Source organism: Bradysia coprophila, assembly GCF_014529535.1.
Source record: "Bradysia coprophila strain Holo2 chromosome X unlocalized genomic scaffold, BU_Bcop_v1 contig_12, whole genome shotgun sequence".
Taxonomy (NCBI): Eukaryota; Metazoa; Arthropoda; class Insecta; order Diptera; family Sciaridae; genus Bradysia; species Bradysia coprophila.
Window position 1 is genome coordinate 7,451,204 of NW_023503293.1, and position 23,081 is coordinate 7,474,284.

The 23,081-nt window shown below is 35.6% G+C and overlaps 2 protein-coding genes across 6 annotated transcripts; one reads left to right on the top strand and one right to left on the bottom strand.

Annotated features, from left to right (window-relative positions):
• Nucleotides 1-367: 367 nt before the first annotated feature.
• Nucleotides 368-22,635, top strand: LOC119067416. Of its 5 annotated transcripts, none has more exons than XM_037170371.1 (19): nt 368-461; nt 3,599-4,139; nt 4,907-5,055; nt 5,147-5,389; nt 5,464-5,627; nt 12,276-12,409; nt 12,484-12,663; nt 12,724-13,029; nt 13,105-13,258; nt 18,048-18,251; nt 18,342-18,457; nt 18,525-18,705; nt 18,776-19,198; nt 19,264-19,466; nt 19,524-19,636; nt 19,694-19,863; nt 19,949-20,049; nt 20,106-20,223; nt 20,284-22,635. In XM_037170371.1, the coding sequence occupies exons 2-19, from the start codon at nt 3,669-3,671 to the stop codon at nt 22,407-22,409; spliced, it is 5,556 nt and encodes a 1,851-aa protein (XP_037026266.1). In that variant the 5' UTR covers nt 368-461; nt 3,599-3,668; the 3' UTR covers nt 22,410-22,635. The 5 variants fall into 5 exon arrangements, with proteins under 5 accessions (XP_037026266.1, XP_037026267.1, XP_037026265.1 ...); XM_037170372.1 differs by lacking the exon at nt 368-461 and adding an exon at nt 862-942 and having other exon boundaries at nt 3,574-4,139; nt 18,528-18,705; XM_037170370.1 differs by lacking the exon at nt 368-461 and adding an exon at nt 863-942 and having other exon boundaries at nt 3,574-4,139.
• LOC119067427 lies at nt 13,485-15,463 on the bottom strand. Its single transcript, XM_037170397.1, has 3 exons — nt 15,306-15,463; nt 13,773-14,294; nt 13,485-13,712 (listed from the first exon to the last, which is right to left on the bottom strand). The coding sequence occupies exons 1-3, from the start codon at nt 15,348-15,350 to the stop codon at nt 13,521-13,523; spliced, it is 759 nt and encodes a 252-aa protein (XP_037026292.1). The 5' UTR covers nt 15,351-15,463; the 3' UTR covers nt 13,485-13,520.
• Nucleotides 22,636-23,081: the final 446 nt, after the last annotated feature.

The window sequence follows — 23,081 nt, forward strand, 5'->3', positions numbered from 1 at the left end:
ATTAAAATGCATCAACAAAAGAAAAATATGTTGAACGGTGCCAAGTGTTGGGAATTCAAATGAATTTAACGCGTTCTTAAATTCGTAGAAGTACATTGATACACAAATACTAATAACCAATCAGATGATTACAGGAAAAAGAATGTAAATATAAACCCAAAGACTCTCGGCTCTCAGCGGTATTGAAGAACCACAAATTTTGCAGCTTTTTCGCTGTATAGAAATCAAGTGAAAACATTTTTTTCCGTCGTTTACATTTTACACATAGACGAAGAGAAAAAAAAGTAATTTCACACTTTCATCAATTGATTGCCACTTCAAAAATAAATTCTAAGTAGCGAAGAATTAGCGAAGATCTAGACAGTTCGTCTTGATATTTCGAATTGAACGGTTTACATATGCGAGAGTAGAAAGAGGCGTCGCCGTCGTCGTTGTTCATTTTAGAATAAATTTTTCTTCTTGTGTGGATTTTTTTATAAATATACATGAGTGTTTGGGAATAAATTAAAAATTTTCGTATATTGCACCAGTGACTTGCCTTGAATTTATAGTTGATGTGGAGCGGACTGGATTCACTTCAATTTGGACTGATAATATTTGAATAGCATCAGAAAAACATAATAAAAATGACGATAAATGTGCCATCTAACTATGTGCCAACAAAACAGTGTGTGGTTTAGCTAATTCGGCGACCTGGTCAAAATCATCCGTGCAATTCAAAATTTTAAGCTTCCTAATCAGTTCACTAATTAATTTTTAAAAAATCATCTTAAACACCTAAGGGTGTGCTTACAATATTTTATTGGTGATTGGTATTTATATTCGAATAAGAATTGAATTTTGATTTTGATTGGAATGGTGTAGTGAATCGAAATAGATTCTATTTCACTGTGTTACACACCACCATTCTACAATATCTCGATGATGATTTAACCACCATAGGTATTTTGGAAGGAAAATAAATATAAAATTTTTACATTATTTTCATCTTAATCAAATCTCTCAAGTGTGTATTTGAACGCTGATTTGTGTATCAGTGCGTTCCGACGACGCAAAAAAAAAAAGAAACGAAAGATATTGGATATTTGAAGCGCAGTCAGAACATTACGTGTGGTTTTCTTTTTTTAAATTTCATTAATGAGAGTTGTAATAATATTGTCTTTTTTCTTGTTATTTCGGTGAAAATATATTGTTCCATTATGGTCGGATAGAATGAGTGGATTAAATGTAGGATTTTATGTTGAATTATTGGAATAATATTCCGATAGAAAGAATTCATTAAAAGTTATTTGTATGGTGGAATGCTTCTGTTATGAACTCACAAAAATAAAAAAGAATGATCCGAGAGGAATGTGCATGGTGCACAATCTATTTTTGATGTCTAAGATAGTAAAATCTATTTTCGGTGGATTAATATTTAAAAAACAAAAATAATGACCGAGTTTGGTGATCATATGTTGGATAAATTTAAAGACAACAACAAAACGACTTTTTTTTTTTTAAATTACAAATTGAATTAAAAACGAGGAAAAGTTTTGTGCTAAAAAACAAGAATTAAAAATATTTTTGAACGAAACAGACTTCTTACACATTGGACACTAATTTATTGTTTTCAATTTTTATTTTTTTCTATTTATTTTCGTTATAATTTTTATTTCTACATATGTTTTATATCTTTTACCAGACATATTTCTTTTTCAGCTTTCATATTTATTTTAGATTATTTTTTCGATTTTTTTTTTCTTTTTTTCAAAAAAGAAGAAGAAAGGAAAATGTATATATATCACTATCCATTTGATGAAACGTGTTACATGCCATATCTATCTGTACTCGTAAATGAAAATATTTATTTATTTTCCATAAATTTATTTTTACTACATCGAAATTCATTTGAATTTGCATGCATGTTTTTCGAATGACATAATAATAATGGCTCTGGTATAAATATGTTGTGCCAAAACAAAAGTTTTTTTTTTTTTTAATTCAACACATTACAGAAATCGTGTTCGAAAGTTTCGATAGTAAAGTGTACTCGAAAGGAGGTGTGTCGATTTGATTTTTTCAAACTTAAACTTTGCGACAGATCATCACAGAAATAATTATTTGATGACTTACAAGTAATTACCATGAGCTTGAATCTGCGCAGCTTATCGAGAAAAGGACTCACGGACTCAGATACATATGAATAATACTCAGAGGAATAGACATTCTGAATGAAACCTTAATTGAGTTTCGGTGGAAAAGATAGGCTGATGATTTTTCGTATACGGAAAATTTAAATTGATCGGTTTGATCGAGGGGCAGATAATCATCGAAAATCGTTTTGAAAAGAAATTTACAAATTTTTGGATCATCTTAGATTATACGGAAAAATATATTCGTTATTGATGATCCAACCAAAATCTTTTATTGAAAAAAGAAAAACCATTAAAGGCACGCAAAAGTGTGTTATATGTAAGAAAAAATTGGTTTGTGGATGATAACTTATCTCACTTGGAGAAATCTATGTAGATTGTGTAAATTTATGAAATCTTCACAGGTTTCTCCAAGTGTGTTTACTTAACACTGTTAAGTTATGACTCACAAACCAATCTTTCCTTTTCAAAGTGACACATTTTTGCGTGCTTTTGAATAAAAGAATTGGGTTCATTGAAATCATCACAAAACCAATATTTTTCGCCTAACTGTAGGCAACAAATTTGCAAGAGGGAATCCTTTAGAAATCAAAGAAAATCGTGTGAAAATGCTTGAAAATGCGGAGAAATTTAAATAAATGAAAGTCCTTGAAAATCAATGCAAATTCCTGGAAATCAAAAAAATCCTAAAATTCTTTAAAAAATGCCTTAAATTCTTTTGAAATTGAAAAAAAATAAACTTCTAAAAACCAAAGGAAAATCTTTTGTCTCATTTTAATTTTCACTCGATTGTCAATAGTCCCGGAAAAGCTAATGTGCGAGCATGATCCAACGCAAGTCAAATTTCCGTAATTCCATCGAAATTGTTTGTCCACTGGCTTATTTTCACATTATAAAATTGTGTCACTGCCGATGTTTTGTATGGAGAAATAGAAGTGGTGGATAATAAGACTTTTATTACCCTAAGGTGATTTTATCTGACAGAACGCATTGAAGAACCTTGTAGCTTCATCGACCGCTGATCAGTATTTTTGAGATCACTAACGAAAACAAAAAGTTGTTGACTACTCACTCATGTAGTAACAACACAATTTACTCGTTCTGAAGACTACAGCTAGATAGAATTTATAGTAATTTTCATTAGACCTTATGCTGTAATGTATTCCTGATTTAAGCTTTTTCAAACGACTTAAAATTGATTAAAAATTTCAAACGAACCTCAGACATTCAAAACATTCTTTGGCGTCTCAAGAAAATAGGGATTAGGGTTTATATACAAAGCAAGCGTACCTTCCTGTTCTCTGAGTTTTCTTCATTTTAAGTTCCTTTTTGCAAGTTTAAATTTTTCAAAAGAGAGCAGTAAATGCAGTAAATAATGTTGATCAAAACAAAAAATCTAATCGACACTCTCCAATGTGAATGTAACCGTGTTCAACAGTTTTAACCGGAGGACTATTAAATAGGAATGATAATCACAAAATGAATTCGAATATTCCATAAACATTTGAGTGCCATGTATCATCAATTCCGATAATGGAAAAGGAAAAATCAGTTCGAAAAAAATCGTCCGAAAAATGTGCTCAACCATTTCCCGATTCAATCTTTGACCAATCCGATGCGTTCAAACGAATTGCCGGTTATAAGGAACGGGAAACGGCATTTTTGAAAACATTAAAAGATACAATCGATATGGAAGCACAATGTAACAGTGATAAGAAGCGTAAACACTCAACCGGCAGCGGACCGTCGTCATCAACGGCGGATGATAGTTCGTTCAGTGCGGACATGCTGAACGATGAATGTGATAAATATTTGCTACCATTGATACAACGAACGGGACCATCAATATCGGCTGCAATATCAACGGCTGGAGCTATCGATCAATTGGATAAATTGCATGGAATACTTGAGCATTTGCTGCATATGCAAGAACAAAATTATCGGTTACGGAGAAGTACAAGAGATGTGGACACTTTGACCGGGTTGAAAAGGATGCACGAACAGGTAGTGGACGATTATTATTGTTTGATTATTTGCAATTCATAGACTTTCCCTTCAGGGTGTGACATACAATTTTTTATACATAAGAAGTAATTCAATCATTCTTGTCGTAACTTGTTGCGGACTGCTAATCATCTGTTATCAATAACGATTTCAGGAATAAACGACAAGCTTTGATAAATATGGTCATATAGCAAAATGCATGTTCAAATATAAAAGCGAAGTAAAAGATTTGAAATTAATCTCTTGGATCAATTGAAGTAATAGATTCGATAAAACTGATGATATGCTTGTATGACTATGTTTTGTCATGCTTTCCATTTTTACTCAAAACGACATCGCCAAAAGCTTCGAAAACGTTCAGTTGTATAATCAGATTCGTCAGTGTCACAATTTTTTAAACTAATGAGATGGTCTGAAGTTCTTTAAATTAAAGCTTCCATCAATTTCAATTTTCAGTGAAAGTCAATCAATTTTACCCGTTGATCTACTCATACAAGCATACTTCTCGTACCGGGTTTGTTTATACGGGTGGAATATTCACACGTACTCGTGGTACAACAGAATTACCATAATTTTTGTATGAGTGGAACAGCTGGTAAAACTTAGACACAAATTGGTTAACTTCAACTGTAAATAAAATTGCAAATGAAATATCAGTGCTGAAGTAGGTATGGAATGAATTGCATTTAAATCACAATACAAAGATGGAATGGAAATTATAATTGCATAAAAGCTGAGGTCCTTAATGCCTTACTCTCCTACTTCAGATAAATAAAGATTCCGACTCATTTATGGCTGGAAATTCTACCTTAACCGATCCATATTCCGACATGGAACTGGAATACAATGAAGCTCTACTCGAAACAATTTTAGCCGCTGGTAACAGTGCATCGAATAAACGAAACAGCTCCAAACGGTTGGTCAATTGAATTGATTCAGAAAGAAGTCAACAAGAAAATTTAAATTCAACAAAAAAATAATATTTTTTTCTTCTCCACCCATTACAGTAACCGATTGAGAAGCAAGTCTGTCTTTACTGACGACATATTGTCTATGCCAGATAAAGAAAACAAATCATACACGTTACGGAGACAAAGTGCGGTCGGCAGTGATATTAAAGCAAAAGTGTCCAAATGGACAAAAGTCAAAGCTGCATTTAAATGGGAACGAGCAAATGTATCGTCGATGAATGAAGGCAAAAGTACAGATTCTGGGATCGGACTAAGTCCGATCAATAATGAAGTGGCAAGGTTGGTGCTTCAATTTTTTGGTAATGATTAGGAAGTGTCGAGACTGTAAGAAAAATATCGCTCTGCATTTCAAGGTATCTTCGGGTGCCGTCGATTCCATGTACGGGAAGCTCGGCTGATTCGGTGCTCAGCTCGTCGTCTGGTCATCTGCTCAGTGGCAGTTCGGTGCCACCGACACCGGGAACAATGAGTTCAGCGAGTTCGGTCGAAGACGTTGGTGCTATATCTGAGGAATTTCGTAAGTGCTTGTTCTATTTTGAATCTTTGTCTATTTTAAAATATATATATTGGTAATAAACGGTCTGCATGGTGTTGTATATACCTTATATTATACACGTACGTATGTATGTATAACTAAACTGAATTTAATGGAAATGGAAACTATCTATTAGTATCTATTTTTAATGGAATAAACATTTCGCATAGTCGTTGGTTCGCATTTCAAGATAAAACTTTGTTTTTTTTTTCACACAAAATTTTATACAACAGTAGTACCCATGCCGTTTCAGTATATGTATATACTGCGATGGTTCACTGGTGGTATAAAAATGTACATGTGTAATATTTCATTCCTGGGTGTATTTTTCCGAGAGAAAGAGAGTTCGGCGCACTGAATCAAATGAGACAGGTGTTTCATATTAAATCACACTTTCAATTTTTGAACAAAAAAAAAATATCGAAAATTTTTCACGAAAATATGTGTGAGCGCGTATTGCATTTTCGTCACTGTGTCTATTATAGTTTACTATCATTTTGAATGGGTTTGAATTTTACGTGAACATGGATTTCAAATTGTGCATCTCGAATCGAAATTCCTTCAGCACTGACGTAATATTTTACGTTTTATTGGCTACGAGAAGAAAGCTTTTCCGATGGAATCAGCATGCAACAAATTTGTCAATGACCGAATGACATTGTATGCAAATGTGCATGGTGCATTGGATGCTGTAATCTATCACAATTTAGCGATGCATTTGTAATCGAAAAGCATATCGTGATTGAATCTTTTGTTCGATAGATTAACAAGTGCTGCACATGCACAATCTTTTACTTCGTTAATTTTAATATTTTGACACAAAATGAAAAACCAGACTTTAGTTGTCGGTAATCGTTTCTAAAAGAGGCGGATCACGAGAGCCCGACGGTGGCCGAATGTGCATCGCGTTATTGTTGAGTTGTTAAGAGAAATCTACACTCAGGGGGTCGAAATTAAAATATTTTCGATTTTTTTCTGAAAAAAATGGCTTCATCGTTTGGAGCCTTAATATATAAAGTTTCGATAGCCACTGCAATTGTCCAAACTCAAAACTACTAAAATTTTGTGAACTTTTAAGTTTTCTGGGAGTAGCATGCATCAATCTTGACATTCTTTGTTTCTATAAGGTTTTTGTTCCATCTTTGTTTTTTGATTGAAATGAATTTTCTCTTTGTTGTGCTACTTTTGTGGGTACATTTTCATAGTAGCTTCTCACAAAACTTCGAAATTTCCATCGAATTTTCAAATTACTAGTGTAACGGACCAGTGGAAACGACTGAAGATGGTTAGACCACGCTAACCTCTGACCGCCACTGTATCCAGAGGTGGAAAGGGAAGAGTAATTATGCCCTGTTTGTTTGTTTTGGTGTTTGTTCTGCATATTAGATAACACTATACCTGGAATTAGTATGTTTTCCAGGTAAAATAAAGTTTGGACCATTGGTCGATTACAATGGCTATCGAAACTTTGTATATTAAGGCTCCAAACGATGAGGCCGATTTTTTCAGGAAAAAATCGAAAATATTTTCGTTTTTATCGAAAATGTATTTTCATAGGGGGTCGGAGTGTAAAAAAGTCAATTTTTTTTGTTTAATGTCACTGTACGATACTAACAAGCACACACGCCGAGCAGCCGAAGAAAAAAGGTGGTGGGTGGAAAATGATTTCATCGCAGGTGTCCCACTTTATATCGCTGTGACGTTGACCATTGTTGTTGAGATGTATGATTGTTATTGTATTCCATCTTAACGCCATAATTTTATTCTCATACACCTACAAACTACGCTAGAAAATTTTCTCCTTCTCGCCAATTTTCATAAATTCCACGCCAAGAATATTAACCTAATATTCAGAGACTTTAATGCACTAGAATTGCGCTTTAGCAGAAAATCGCACGTGTCGGAGTCCACATAAATCTGGTACTTCAATACTTATTAACCAGGATACAGTTGGATCTCTTATTGAATCTTTTTTTTGGATGTTTCATTGAGTAGCCAGCGGGAAACGTTTCTAAAATAGTTTTGTTGGCTGTAACAATTTTTAAATCGATATGTGATACTCGATTAGCTACACTATCAATGGCATTGTATTAAATGCTATTGTAAGTATCAGTGATCGAAACTAACTTAGCAATTGATCTACGAACATTGCACCGATAAGTGTGTATTGATTATCGACAATAAAATAGAGAAAATGTTACAACATTTTTCGTAAATTCAAATATAACTTCAGTTGTCTAATTATAGAATTCTTTTTATAGCCAATTTATTAAGCACTACGTAAACATTATATATAATACACAATTTAATTTGTTTTCACTAGAAGTGCTAAAATTAAATACACGCATTCAATAGCAGAAAAAAGAGGAACGAAAAGAAAACTGTGTAACCAACCTTCTCTGGAATCACGTAAAATGCATTTTAAGGCCAGAGTTGTACTGTTTTGGGACAACAAGACACATTAAAGCCAAAATATTTATTTGTTTTTTTCATTTTTTTCCCCATTTTTTTCTTCTTCTCTTTCTTTTTATTTGAACTATTTTAAAAGATGCTCCAATTTCATTACTTTCGCAGTATGCAAAATATTTACGTGATAATAAATCCACATGTTTAGATGGTTTCATTTTACACCACATAACGGTCTCTTTTTATATACATCACACAAATGGCGAAATGTTATGATCTTAGACCTAAAAAAATTCATTTTAAACAGACAGCATTCAAAAGGAAACTTAGTGGAAAAACAATTTTTATTACTTGAAATTCAAAGTTTGTTTTTGAAGACAACTCTTAAACGTTAAAATTCGACCGCATGTTCTCGATTGCGGTAAATGACCAAATTGCTGTGCTCCTTCACATTCATATAGCACGATAATTTACAGTTTCATCAACATTTGATTTACACAGGTGATGACGTTTTAGTCTGCTTGGAGAATTTTTGCTGCCATAAGCACCTAACTGAAGTCGATACAATTTAGTTTTCTGGAAGTAGTAGATTATGTAACTTCTCCCATAAACTTTTACTATTTTGCAAATTTCAGTTATTTGCAAGTCTTTCTTAGCAAAATTTTATTTTGACGAGTTAGAAGGCAGCCGATGGCGTGGTTACATAATCCAATTCGTCAAAATAAAAGTACAGATGCACATGAACTATTTTATGTGTCGATGCAAACCAGCTTCAACATCCAAACAAGTAATAATAATTTATTATTACACACAGAGACACATAATAGATTACGTTTCTGTAGAATAAATTATTATCATCATCATAATCCCATAGGTACATGTACATACGCTATTTTACTAAAAAAAAACAAAAGAAGTTTTGACAGCACGGTACAATGTCCTGTTATCTCTCTAGAAAACTACTACGTTGAGTAAAGCCTATAAAATAAGGCTCGTAAGAGGACAATTTCAAGTATTGGAACAAAAATTTAATCGTTTCGTGGAACGGTGTGATAGTCGTTACAATGTAAACGACATGGTTGCTTACGGTGTAAGTAACTTTACGTTACGTATGTTTCAGCTACCGTAAAGACAATCATATTTTGTGAGAATCGTGAAAATGAAACTAAAAACTGTTGCACTTCGGGTGCATTCTGAGTTGAGCCTGTTTAACATTTTAGCTTGAGACCTAGTATTTATAGTAGCAGTTGACCATCAAGTACATACCTTGTCCACAAAGCTTTATAAAGTATTAAGTAGGGGAAAGAAAACAAAGGATCACAGAATCTGTGTTTCGTTAGTGGGTTTACCCGATCATCCGAACCGAAGCCAACGCACTTCAAGCGAAAGTGATCATAGTCGACAGCTGCCAAATAGAATACTATTTTGTATAAAATGGTTTTTTACAGTGTTTTACAGTTGTGTGACACACTGTCAAAGTTCAGTTCCCTATTTAGAGAACCACTCATGTTTGAAGTGCGTTGCCCAAACTAATAAATATTAAAAAATACTTTATAAAGTGAAGCGATGTAATTCTTAAGGCCGTAGTAGTCTCCGTGTTGTTAGGTCCAATGAAAGTAAAAACCAGTTATGGTCTCTTCATGAGAGGTGAGTTTGTCTATATGAAATCGCCATGTCCTCCAAAGTTTGACATTCGACCATACCTTGTGTTGACGTTCATTGGTTAGGTCTTCATAGCACATTTATGTAGTAACAGTCAGTGTTGATCATATGGATCGTAAATTACTGACTTAGAGAAACAAATAAAGAAAGAAAAACGGAAAACAGGTCGCCCATATTAGTGAATCTGAGTATCAAAATGAAATGGGAAAAGGGGAAAGTTTATTTACGTGTTTGTGCTATGCGTAGTAAAGTTCTGAAAGAAATGCCACGACATTCATATTTGATTGGCATAAAAAAATGGTTTTTGAATGATCCATAAACTTTTTTGATGTACCACATTTAACCTCAATAAATAATGTTTTTATGATTTTAAGTCGTTATTTTTGTAATTTTACGATCGAACGGTTTTTATTTTTTCATCGTTTTTTTAATAAAAAAATCTTCTAAAAAATATTGATAGATGATGTCAAGCGTTATGCTTGAACTTCAATTAAACGTATACCACACACACACATCATCGAGTCAAATTCATTGTTTTTTTTGTGTAGCAAACTTTTTTTATAAAGTCGTAATATATGGGCATAAATAAGGTAGGGAACGACTTACTCCAAACTGCTAGTCATCTGTTATCGACAAAGAAGACAAAAATACACGACGAGCTACAGCTACTGACCTCTTAAATACCAAACTGTATGTTATAACAAATGAAGTAAAAGATTTTTTTATCAAACACTAAGCGAAGAGATAGCTTTAATGGATTTATTGCGATACGTATTTGAAAAAGATAACAATCCCCACAAAGTCTTCATAAGAAAAGTTTACAAGTCTTCACTGGATCCAGGACTTCTTTTGGAACAAGTGGTACTAGTCTACCACATCATAAGATAATCCTTTACAATTAATTCAAATTATTTTACGTAAACTAAAAAAAAAAAAAAATTACGTATCTCTCTTGTTGTAGCACAATCGGAATCGGTAGATACTCGTACAACTTGACGTGAGAAAACTTTTAAAATTCCAAAAAAAAACCTTTTCTTTTCGTCCCCGTACCATGTAAATGAACAATTAATTTTTTTTCCCCGATTGAAACAATTTAATGAAAGTGGCAGATTCATTCTATATCGAATCAAAAAAAAAGTCTAATATTTGAATTCATGTCAGTTATGCTCTGGTTAAAATGAAAAGTTTGGACTCTTTTTCCCATTTGCATCCGATTTAACCGAAAATATGCCTTGAAAATTTTATAAAATCAAACATTGGGATTATTTGTTTATTTAAAAAAGTGATTAAGCATATTGTTTACATGTTGGTAGAGTGTTCTGATTTGGCATCACCAATATACGCGGTCTATAAATATTTTGAATATAAGAACTGGAATTTAGAACTTTGTAGATTTTCAAAAATGTATATAATGAAAACATGTATATATACACACATAACCCAACACACAAACAGAAATATGCCGAAAAAGTGTTATTGATTGCAAATACTTTTCCGACTAAGAGAATCAGATGTTGAAATTGGTTCACAAAGCGTTTAATTATACGGAGCAATGGAGGAGAAAAAAAATTGCTTTTTTAATAGTAATAACAACTGATTTTAAATAAAATAAATTTATGTTGACCAGAAAACTTCGTCTCAATTCGAATGCGATGTGAAACGGCAGGCGTCGCGCCGATTTAATAGGAAAGAGGAAATATTTTACATTTTAATTGTCTTGAATCGGATTTGTTTATTGAAATCGTTTTATGTTGAGCACCAACTTAAGATTTAATAAAGAAAATCAGCCGTCACCACAGAGGAAAATTTTCGATTTAATTTGAACATTTGTTTTTCGATGTTACAACGAAGAATGAGTTCCCTCAGAAGCATGTATGATTCAAATGATTCAACAGAATTTGCATAATCGAAAATAGTTCCTTGAATTGAAACATTCAATCTACAGTCCAAGCTCAGTTGTGTCACTGATATTGCTCTGTTGGTGACCAGGCCTAAGTTTTCTCGAGTCTTGAAAATTGAAAATCGAAAATTGCGAGATATATCTTTACGAACATATGAACTGCTAAAGCAGAAAGGACACATGTCAATTTAGTGAATCATCCGAAAAATAAAATTTTATTCGTCCAGCTTCGTTTCAAATAGTCTGAGAATGTCAATAGTAGTTTTATTAAGTTAACACAGTGACACGAATGTGAAACAAATGAAATTTAGTTTTTTCCTATAATTCGCTAATGTGACACGTTCCCTTTTTGCATTTAGCTATTCATATAATATGGACATGTTTTATGACCTGTTATGTTACTAATCAAACATCAAACTAAAACAAGCCTTTGCTTTGAGCATCTAGGATTCTTCCGAATTCGTTCCACTAGTAGATGAGATAGAGAACTATGGAATTCGCCATTTTATGTAGGCTTTGCTGGACCTATACCAAACATAATTGCATCGCACAAATCTGAAAATTTTGTAAAATTTACCGTGAACTTTCACTTACTTTTAGCCAGACTAACTGCCGGTCTTTTAGTGATGACATTTGAAATCTTTTCTTTGATCTGATTCAAGGTCACCATCGAGATTCATCGAAAAGTGAATCACGATCCGAATCACGAGCTACCCACGATGAAGATGCTCGACGAAGTCGGTCGCTGGATGGGGAAGCTACCCTGTGTTCATCAGTCACACGCCATCTGGACAAGGTAAATGGATTAACGCTTGTGATAGACTTAAACAAAATAAAAGTTAAGTCGGTCTATGTTTGCACTGTATGTAGCAAAGCAAAAATAAAACACCATGGCGGAAAGTGAAAGATATTATTCAAACTCACCGCGGGTCATTAAAGGGAAAATCACGTTCACGAAGTGTTAAATCTAACAACAGCTTAGGTTGTAGTCGTGATGCTAGTCCAAGTGATTCAATTGATGCATTTCCTACAACAGAAGCAAGTTTTCTTGTATTTGAATAAGTTTTACTGAATTCGAAAAATAACCAAAGTCAATCAACTATTAATTAGGTCAATCCGGAGTCATGTTCATCCAGTCAAACTTCGCCAATCAGGAAAAACTGCCCAACACTTATGCTAACCGCACCGGGCGTGGACTCGAATTTCGGTCCAAATTCACCGAGTAGTCCGTTACCGAATTTTGTCAGGCCGGAAAATGAGTCTCGCCAGAAGACCGGGGCATTGTCGCGTAGCTCACGCAAAGGAAAAATACTTTTAGACATTTGTAGCTTACCGGAAGGAGCACCAATTGAGTCAATGAATATGCCAGCTCGGGGAAAGCCACCTCCGAGTCCGTTGAATTTATCTAGCAGACAGGTGCGTATAACGATAGCATTTCGCGATGTTTCTTTTTCGTTTGGTTTGGATTGTTTTAACTTTTGGTATGTATAGGACTCGAGCGATGCAGAACCGAATGACCATTCAAATTCACCAGTTCTATCGCATAAGCCATTCAAATGGTCTAAGGTTCGAAAGCCCTTTGCAACCATCAATTCATCGGCACCTAATAGTCCTGTTCAACAATTGGAGTTTTTCGGTGGATTCGGTGAGTATTTCATGGCCTAGTCGGTTTTTTACAGATTTACAGATTTGATTTTGGTAATTTCTTTGAATACAATGACAATCTGCTTCATCTTCCCAACGTTTACAGCCTCCGTTTTTGTTTTCTACACAGACATTTCTAATTATTATGAATGGTTGAAGTAGATTTACTTCAACTCCCAAATTTGAGAAGATAAATCCAGGAAATAAAAACAAGTCAAAAGCATAGCTGTTGGCATGAGTTTATTATAGAAATTAATTGCAAGTTAGGCACTTGCTGGTTGCTCTGATCTACATTCCATGATAATCTTCTCGACCGCAGCTCTAACAGCATCTGTAGTTGTATTCACACATTCAGTTGTATTTATAACTAGAGCGCTGATCTCAACCATAGCCAACCGTATAGCCTCCTGACTGTCACGAATGATATTCGAAACTGCATTCGAAACGTCTGTTACCTGTAAGTTAGTTTTCAATAAATTTTGAATCTCCTCGAATTACACCACTTAAAAACGAACATGTTGAGTAATGCAAATAGCCGCCGAAACTGGATTCGACGACGATGAACACTTGTCGATAAGTTCTGTGACATTTTTAATTAAAGTTTCTATCGATTCGACATACGGAAATAAACGCTCGTTAATAGTGTCAGTTTCAGCCTTTGCTGCTTGGATGCACTTGAAAATGTCTTCCCTTCCAGTAGTAATGGTCTGTTTGATCTCGTCCATGTGATTTTCAACGCAGGCACTCACACTTGATCGAGTGTTGCCGTTGATTTTTTCCACATCTTTCAAAATTGCATTCAATGCATCATCACCGATTTGTTGGATGCCGAAAAGCCTGTCGTAAATGTCTTGGAATAGTTGTTCGATTCGTGACTGTAACACCTTGATCGCATCTTTGGCCAATTGGATTGTTTGTTGGGCAATGTTTTCGATATATTCGATGAAACTTTCATCGCTACGTTGCTGTGGTAGTCGATAATTGGCAATCGGGTCATATTGTCGTGCTACAACCGACTGGTCAACTGAATGAACCATCTGAAAAGAATATTTTTCATGAAACATTTCATTTAGCAAAACTTATTAAAGTTGTCGTTTGAGTGATGCGTTTTTAGAAGAATTTCAATTAATGTCTTAAGCTAATCGCGAAAGGTTGATTGAACCAAAATGATGGATTTTCCATTGCTTGGGTTTTTTTGTAATGTTTTCTCAAAAATATTACTGAACCACACTCTGGACCCTCATCTTTCTCAGTAGAATCTCGCGCTCCAAAAGATTGTGATAAATTAAGCCATAAAAAAACTTCCGCTGAACTTTTCTGATAATTTAATTGAACGACATCCGCTAGAATCTGGACAAACGTAGTTTGATTTATTAAGTTCATATTAGTAGTTTTACTGATCTACTACTTCAGTGGATCTGAGATCAAAGAGTGATTTCAAATGTTCCACTTCGTGTGTTTCGAAAATGGTTTTTTCTATATAAGACCGCTGTATTCAGAGCTTATCGTTCACTCCTGAAGTCATTACCGATAACATATGATAGCCGTCCTTCTAATACTTGAATCGGTAAACAACTTAAGAAAATTCAAATGCAATTCAACGTTTCATGCTGCCGTGTTACAATAAAAAGTTTCATGTAAAATATTGACCAGTATTTCATACAAAATGTATTACTTGATTTGTTTTAACAAACATTTTGCTGTGGAAAGCAGAAGAAAACTACTTAGTAGTGTCGTTGTCGATAACAGATAGTGAGTGATACATTTCAAATTCAAAGCTACACGCATAACGACTGTTACGACTGTTGCATGCACAAACGCTACTTCATTTACCCACGGTGTTTGTCGAATTACACTGTTATCCAGTTATAATTAAAAAAAATGGACGAGATTGCTACGAGTACACATTAAGAGCAATAACAATTCGAAATTCGCGATATGAAAATAGAACAACGCACTCTGATCGATCGTCTCCAAATCACAATAATACCATCATCCATGTCCGAACAATAAGACCGATTCATTGAAAATATATTATCTCATTATACCTGCAGTGCACCAATCACAAACAACGCGATACAAACAGTCTTCATTGTAACAATGTTTCACCAAAAATTTCGTTCACAATACAACGCAATAAAAGTATCTAATTGAACCAATTAAAGTTGCATCCCTATTTATATACACGGTGTCTGTTTGAACTGTGCACTAAAATATGATTACTGATTACAATTGATTAGACGATATATCTATCGTATTGATCAAATAATAGAAAAAAAATGTCGGAAGATATCTTAGTTGTTTATAGACTGGGTGTCAACCGTTAAACGAAGGAATCGTCAACCTAACTATGTGGAAACAAGTGAATTTTCGTTTCAAATCGAACAATGTAAACACTGCAATGCAACCGTTAATTATTGTGATTAATTTTTGTTTTATTGGTGTACGTCCATGTACCCATCGTTGATTTTCGAAAGATAAATGATTTGTTAGGGCAGATAAATTTGATATTCAATGATTAATGCTTTGCACACGTACATAACTTACCAATGCAATGGAACAAATGATGGAAATGCTACTTCTTGTGTCAAATTAACACACAAGAAGTACAGTTTCCATCAATTGCTGCATTGTCAAGTAATGAACTATATAACCAAACAGTGTGTTGACTTTGACTATCATATTTTTGTGTGAAGTTTTATAACCGGATTATGGAGTCTTTCAGTAACTTTAATTTTTTTTAGTAACGACAACCTTATTGTCATCTAATAAGTAAATCTGTTACTTCTTTTGATTAACGTGTTGAGTATAAATCTTTTACTTCGTTTGTTGTGTATTTCATATACGAAGATACCAATTTCTGACTTTTATATAAAACAGGGGGTATAAGAAAACATTTGCTATAGATCATCGCTCATATTCCTCGCTATTGTCGACAGCAGATGACTGTTTCTAAATGTTTCTGTTTCTGTTTCTGATGATTTATAGTCCCACACGTATCTGTGGGAGGAATGATGGAAAATGAATACGAGAGTGATTGTGTCGCCAAGCCCTTTAGCAGGTCATCATAATCTAACAGCGCTATTACGTTATTTTACTCACAAAGATTGATGACAACAAGTAGTAATGTCTGATTTATCTCACTAGGGAAACACTATGTTAAGTAAAAATGTAAACGAAGAGTGTAATTCGACGCAAGTTTGGCTATATGGTTTACATTTGTGGATTAAACATTTCTGCAAGAACGAAATTCTAAGGGTACAACGCGTAGCGGAAAAATTATCGCCAATCTTTTTTGGAATTAAATTTTAATCCCTCAGGAATTACTTTCAGTAATTTTTTAGATCTACTACATGTAGGGGGGGGGGGGGCATTTTTCTATTTATTTGAAATGAGAAATGTTCCAATGTTATGTAGATCTACATAACATTTGAACATTATATATAAATATTTCATGTACCTGACGAGATTTGAACTCGAGAAATGCAGCACCCCAGCTCAACAATTGCGTTATTAATCCTGTCCATTCCGAACCATTCGTTGTTGCAGAAAAAAATCGCCGTGAGATAATAGTATTTTTCGTTTGAAGTCAGGAAATGACGATTTTTTCAGCACCAGTCCTCAGTTCATATGAGGAATATGGTCATGGAAAAATTCATTCAAAACCGTTCTCACACGATAAAGAAATGAATTTTTTTCCGCACGATATATCGTTCCGGAAAACCTGACATTTCATAACAAAAAATCATGGCGAAATATGTCGTATTTCAGTTGTCCAGTGCATAAAAGCATTTATCATCGAGTGCTTGTCAACGTTTTTCGCAATAAAGGTAACGGAAAGTCCTATTTTTCGTCACTTGTTGCGAAAAAGTCTGAAAAAGCATTTTTGTTGTCACATTCTATGTTTTATCTTGTACCATTTTGTACGAGTCGCATCCTTTCTTTGTAGCCAATCGCCCATAGGCCGACAGCTTTATTCTTGCCTTGCTCATGCTCATCATCAATATTATAGTCATGAATCATTTCGCTTTACGGCTATAAGCGCCAAGCACTTATTACTTGAACTTAAATCAATCATTTTATCGATAACTGCTCAACTATGTTTTTTTTTCAAATGCTAGTTAACTATGGTATATTGTGTAACCAAATACTCGTCTGCAGTAATATTTTTATAGATTAATGTCGATCAATTCCATAAACAATTTAATCAGCAATAAGTAGGACGTACAATACTTTCAATAAAGTTTTCTTTTTCGTGGATTACTAATTGTAATGTAAAATGCTTCTAAATTAGCTTTTTCTTTAAATGTCTCGCTGTACTTAGTACAATCGCACACCAGCTAGAACGACCAGCAATTAAATAAGGTATAAGACAGCTACAAAACTGCATCAAATTACTTGCTTGGATATGCTAGTTTATGTAGTAATTATTCATGATTGCCAAGGCTATTTTATAATGTGTATTCAAAACGTAATCAAACCTGTGCTCTCACGTGTAAAACCGATGTGAATTTGGTCTTATCTTAGTTTTCTTCCTATGAGATTACCAGATGTAGAGTCACAATGTAATCGGAAAGTAATTGATTTCTTATCTGGGTCAGTTCCTACAGTCAATGGATTTTATCAAACAAATCACTTCAGTTGTTGTTGTAATAAAATTGAAAAAAAAAGTTCAATAAGATTGCAGATCGACTGAAAGCAAATGCTTCGGAACGAAAAATGATTAGGTTGTTTATTGCCTTATTGGATTTTAATTTTAAAACTTCTGCCTTCATCTGTTTATATTGCAGATAGTGAAGAGTTGTCGAGTGGCGATTTCTCCGAACCAAACACTCCACACTTACATCTTTCGCCGAAAAACAGTCTGACACTACAGCAAGACGAAATCAATCGAAAATATCAAGAACTTCAGCAACAAATTAGTCTCGAATTTCAAGCGAAACAAAAAGAATGGGAAAGAATTCGGACATCTTCCGTGGCAGTAAGTTGTCCAGGTTGGTCAGAATTTTCTTCTCGTTTGCATAGACAATTCAATCAAATTTTTTTTTTTTTTTTCATTACAATCGAACCGATTGACTACTCAGTTCCGTGTCTGCAAAATGATTTGAACAAAGATTGCAAAGGTGGAGCAATATCGAAACCAATCGAAGAAAATCTTACACCGGATTTCAAGAAGAAACTGCAAGAATGGCGAATAAAAGTAATTCAAAAAATTTGTTATGGCATCACTCAATCACAGACGTGATACTAATTAAGTTTTACTTCAGAAGCAACAGTCAATCACAACGAATGTATCGAAAGACTCTCAATCGTCGCCGACAAAGGAAGGAGACGGTAAAAAGATTGATTGGAACCTATGGAAAACTGGTCTCTTAAAGCTGGAGGGACAGGGGTTGAAACCGCTTCCTGACGAAAAGAACTTACCGGAAGATTTTCAAAAGAAGTTGGGTTAGTATATCAATATTGAATGGACGAAGGGAGTAATACACTCACACATACAAAAAAAATCAAAATTCAGATGAATGGAAGCGAATAAAGTCCGGTGGTACATCATTGTCAGCAGTTGGGGACGTCAATGTGAAACGACAATCATGGAAATCTAGTCAGGCTAGGAAATTCGAGTCGACGAAAAAGCTAAAAAGTGACGACTTCGAAAGGGAACGCCAGAGAATAGAGCGTGATCGCAGCAAATTTATGGAAAAAGAAAAGCTGGAGAAATTGTCTAAATTAAAGGCGATGGTCGCTGAGCCGCCAACAAAGGAAGTAGTCGTTCAGACATCGGAGGGTGTTCTAAAATTTGAAGGGATCTCGAGAAAGTTTACACGAAAATTATACGAATGGGAAAAAGCACGCGGTATCGGACCGGAAGCATCCACATTTGCACTGTTGCATCCAGGATACAGACCGCTGCTCGTTGGTGATGGTGACGGTGATAATGGAGGTATGTGCGGTCATTAGTTTGCCATACTATGCACCGTATAACTTTTGGCTCTTAATCGATTTTAGACGAAAACAAAGGTTCACCAATTGCCCGTTCACTGTCCATGGACAGTGTATCACCGAATCCATCTGCGACGTCTATATCTCACCAACCGTCTAGTCTAAGTCTCAATAACGTCGATGATTTGAAAGACACAAACAGTATTAATGACCGGCTATCGTCATCCAATCCAGAGCTTGATGTTACCGATGAACCTGAAGCTGTTATTGTAAGTTCATGTTCGCTGTTTGTGTTGTATGTAAATTATGGAATCTTATAATTTTAGGTGGAAGTTGAAGATGATTATGTGGAAACCGCCGCTCCACTGTTAGCAGCCACACCAATGATCGAAGAGCAAACACCTGTGTACCGATATGAACAAACCCGAAAAGAATTTTGGTAATTATTTTGAGATGGATTGGATCGTGTAATAGAGACGGAACTTATTCATTTCAGTGCGGGTAACAAAGAGCCGGTGTTCGTTGGAGATAAATGTTCGAAGAATTCGCAGTCCACTTCAAGAGCACTTCAAGATGCAACGCAATTAGTTTCGACATTTCACGATGTTAAACATGGATTTAAGGAAAACATTTTGCACGTCAAAACTGTCCTGGACTCGTTGCTTAGTAAGTGTGGTCCTCATTGATAATGATTCCTCAGTGGTGTCGTTTCATTTGCATCTTACAATAAAATCAACTTCTTCCTTCAAAGAAACTCTTCCGAAACTGAAAGAAAATTTGGCTTACAACTCGACCGCTTTGTTGGATTCAGTGGAACTGGTTAAAGACCTTGCAGTCGATATCAATAAAAAGGTTTTTCTCGGTAAATTTCCGAACCAGTTCCGAATTAACCAACGTTTCACTTCTAGTTGACGGCTTTAGAGGAAAGTGAAGGATCGAAGGATGAATTGGATGAAAGAATGGCGGCAATCGATAATCAGCTAATTGCTCTGAGAAAGACCCTCAATTTCCTTTGCAAACATACTGGTAAGTGTTACACGATCACTCATTCGATGGTGTCACTAAAATCCGTCTTCCCTATTACAGACTCAAAGCCTGCGAAACCCGAAACGGTTCCGCCGGATATAAACATCATTCCAGATGACGTTGAGAAAAGCGTTGCTACGGTAAGCGTTTGCCTACCGCCAGCAGCATTTCATGGTGAAGTCATCGTGAATCAAGTGCAGGTGATGGATGACCGGAGTATGCACAACGACGATTCAAACTTTGCCAGCCAACGATTACCTGATTCACCAACGGGTAGTCGAGCACCGATCAGCGAACAAGACGCTAAACGAATAACGAAAACGCTAAGCAACGGTTCCAAGCGAAAGACCAAGCTCCGTCGACTCGGCTCACGGCAAAACAGCAAAACCGAAAGTGATAGTGATGAGGGTATGCAGAACGTTGTTTTGGACGCACCGCGTCGTGTCAAACGCAAAACGAGTCGGGCCAAAAAAGTATCAGAGCCGGACAAAGTGGCCGATGAATCGAACCCGAACGATGATGTGGTTTATGTGTTGAAAATCAAACCGAGTCTGAAAATTGAACCAGCCGAATTGCAGTTAGATGATGTTGCCGTACCTGTGTCACCGGACGCGAATGTTTGTTTGTCGGCGAATAATGTTTTCGTTAAGACGAAACGAAAAATATTCACTCCGGTCGAAGATACGCACAATAACATTGAGGCCGTTATTGTGAGGGACATAGAAACTTCGAGTGGATCAGATAGAAATGAAAGCGACACGAAATGTGTGGACACTCCTGTGTGTCCAGTGGAATCTGACAAACTTGTCACAAATTTACCTCCGATTCCGCAGTCACCCGGCATGCAACGTCGCTTGGACAAGTCGAAAACGATAAATCAAAAAGAGCCATCGTCAGCGATTCGCTTTATGATTGCGAAATACGAAAGACGAAATAGTACCGGCACTGGCACTGGTTCGTCTTCGCCTACAGCTTGGCGGTCACCACTTATGGAACGACGCATTCGTGTACAAACCGAAAAATATATGGGACAAATTACAAAGTCATCGAGTGCGGGCAATGTGCGTAAAGAAAATAACCGGAAGGCGTCGTTGAACAGCAACTTTGAAGTAGAACGTCACGTTAAAGGAGTGTTGAAGTCATCGAGTGCAGGTGTGCTAAACGATAGTAATAAAATGTTTTCAACCTCGTCAGTGAACACGTCGATGTGTCGAGACTCGCTGGCTTGTGATAGTCTTGAAAACATCCATTCAACTCTGAAGAAATTACCCTCTGATATCGGTCTGTGTGTGGACGATAAACGATTAGGCTTCTATAAGAAAAATGTGGACAGTACCGGAGTGGTGAGAATGTCAGCATCAACCGGAGCAGTACGCAAAATCGTTACAAAACAAGTTCATGAAGATGACCAGTGTAAAAATGAAGAAAATAATGACATACCACTCGACAAATCGGTCAACACTGTGCCGAAAATAAAACGCAAGAACGAGGGAAAACCTCCATCGCCCAGGTCGCAGCATCGTCCCATAAAAGCGTATCTAGAATTGAACTCCAGAAATACCAGTCCTGCCGTTCGGGAGAGCTCATCATCGTCACAAATTGCACATCTCAGCGATCGTGCTCTTAAGTTAAAAAAAGCGAAAGACGAATTTCTGAACCTGAATCGCCATTGCTACTGTCCGGGCGAGGAGATCTGGAAAAATCGTCTCAGCCAAATTAGTGCCGGTAGCGAGAGTAGTAATGATGATTGTGCTTTAGTTAAAAGCGCTAGCGTCGGCGTTATGGATAAAGATTTAAAAAAGAACATGGGGTTCGTATCACTGCCACGGAATGCCAATCGGTCAACCAATTCACCGGCTACCGTCGAAAAGTTCGGACTATCGACCATAGCGTCCAAATTCCGTAAAGTAAAATTGCGAAAAAATTCCAAAGATCTACCGGCTATGAAAACGGTCACCGAACTGTGTCGTCAGATTCTCGAAGTGGACATTTCGAAGCAGCGCAAAAGCGACGATAGTCCAAACGTTTCGAACACTAAAACGAATCGAACAAATGACGAGAAAATTTCCAAATCCGGTTCAGCTAATACTTTAGGCTTATCGACAATATTCCGACGCTTGGATCGATCAGAGAAATTGAAAAAATCGAAAAGCATCGGTCAATTGGAAATGGACGATAAAGAATAGTGTGTATGCTGTACGTGTACGTACAGGTTCGATGTTTCATTCATTGTTAACTTTTCTATCAATTTTTTTTGTTCTTTTCGTTTTCTCGTTTTCCTCCCCGTATTTATTGGTCATGCCATTTTTTGTAATTTTTTATATGTTGTTATCATTGATGTAACTGTGTCACCAAGACACTAACATAGAAATTAATGTCCCTATAAATATTTATTTATGTCAGTTATTGAAACGAAATTTGTTTTATTTTTGCGACAACGGAATACGCATACAGGTGAACATGTGGTCCTGTTCCGACACAGTCTACACCTCGGTCTAGACCTGCCTCTAAGTAATTTAAGTAATCTAAGCGCTCACTGAAACACAATGCAATGTCCTGCTTTGGACCAGTTAGGGCTGAAACAAAGTAACGCGGTCCAGCATCAAGAACAACTGGGAATTGTTTGTCATAATTCAACGTTGTTCACATATTCTTGTCGGAGACAAGAGCTATTCTTAAGGGTTGTATATCTTGAGTGACCATTTATTGACTGTAAATGAACGGTCAGCAACTCTGCTTTACAATAAGCCTATATTCGGTGCAAGCAATTGAGTTTTTGTTCTTTTTATGAATTCAAATAAATGAGGTTTTCCACCTACTACGACGCAACATTCTCAATGATCGCACAATTCAGGACA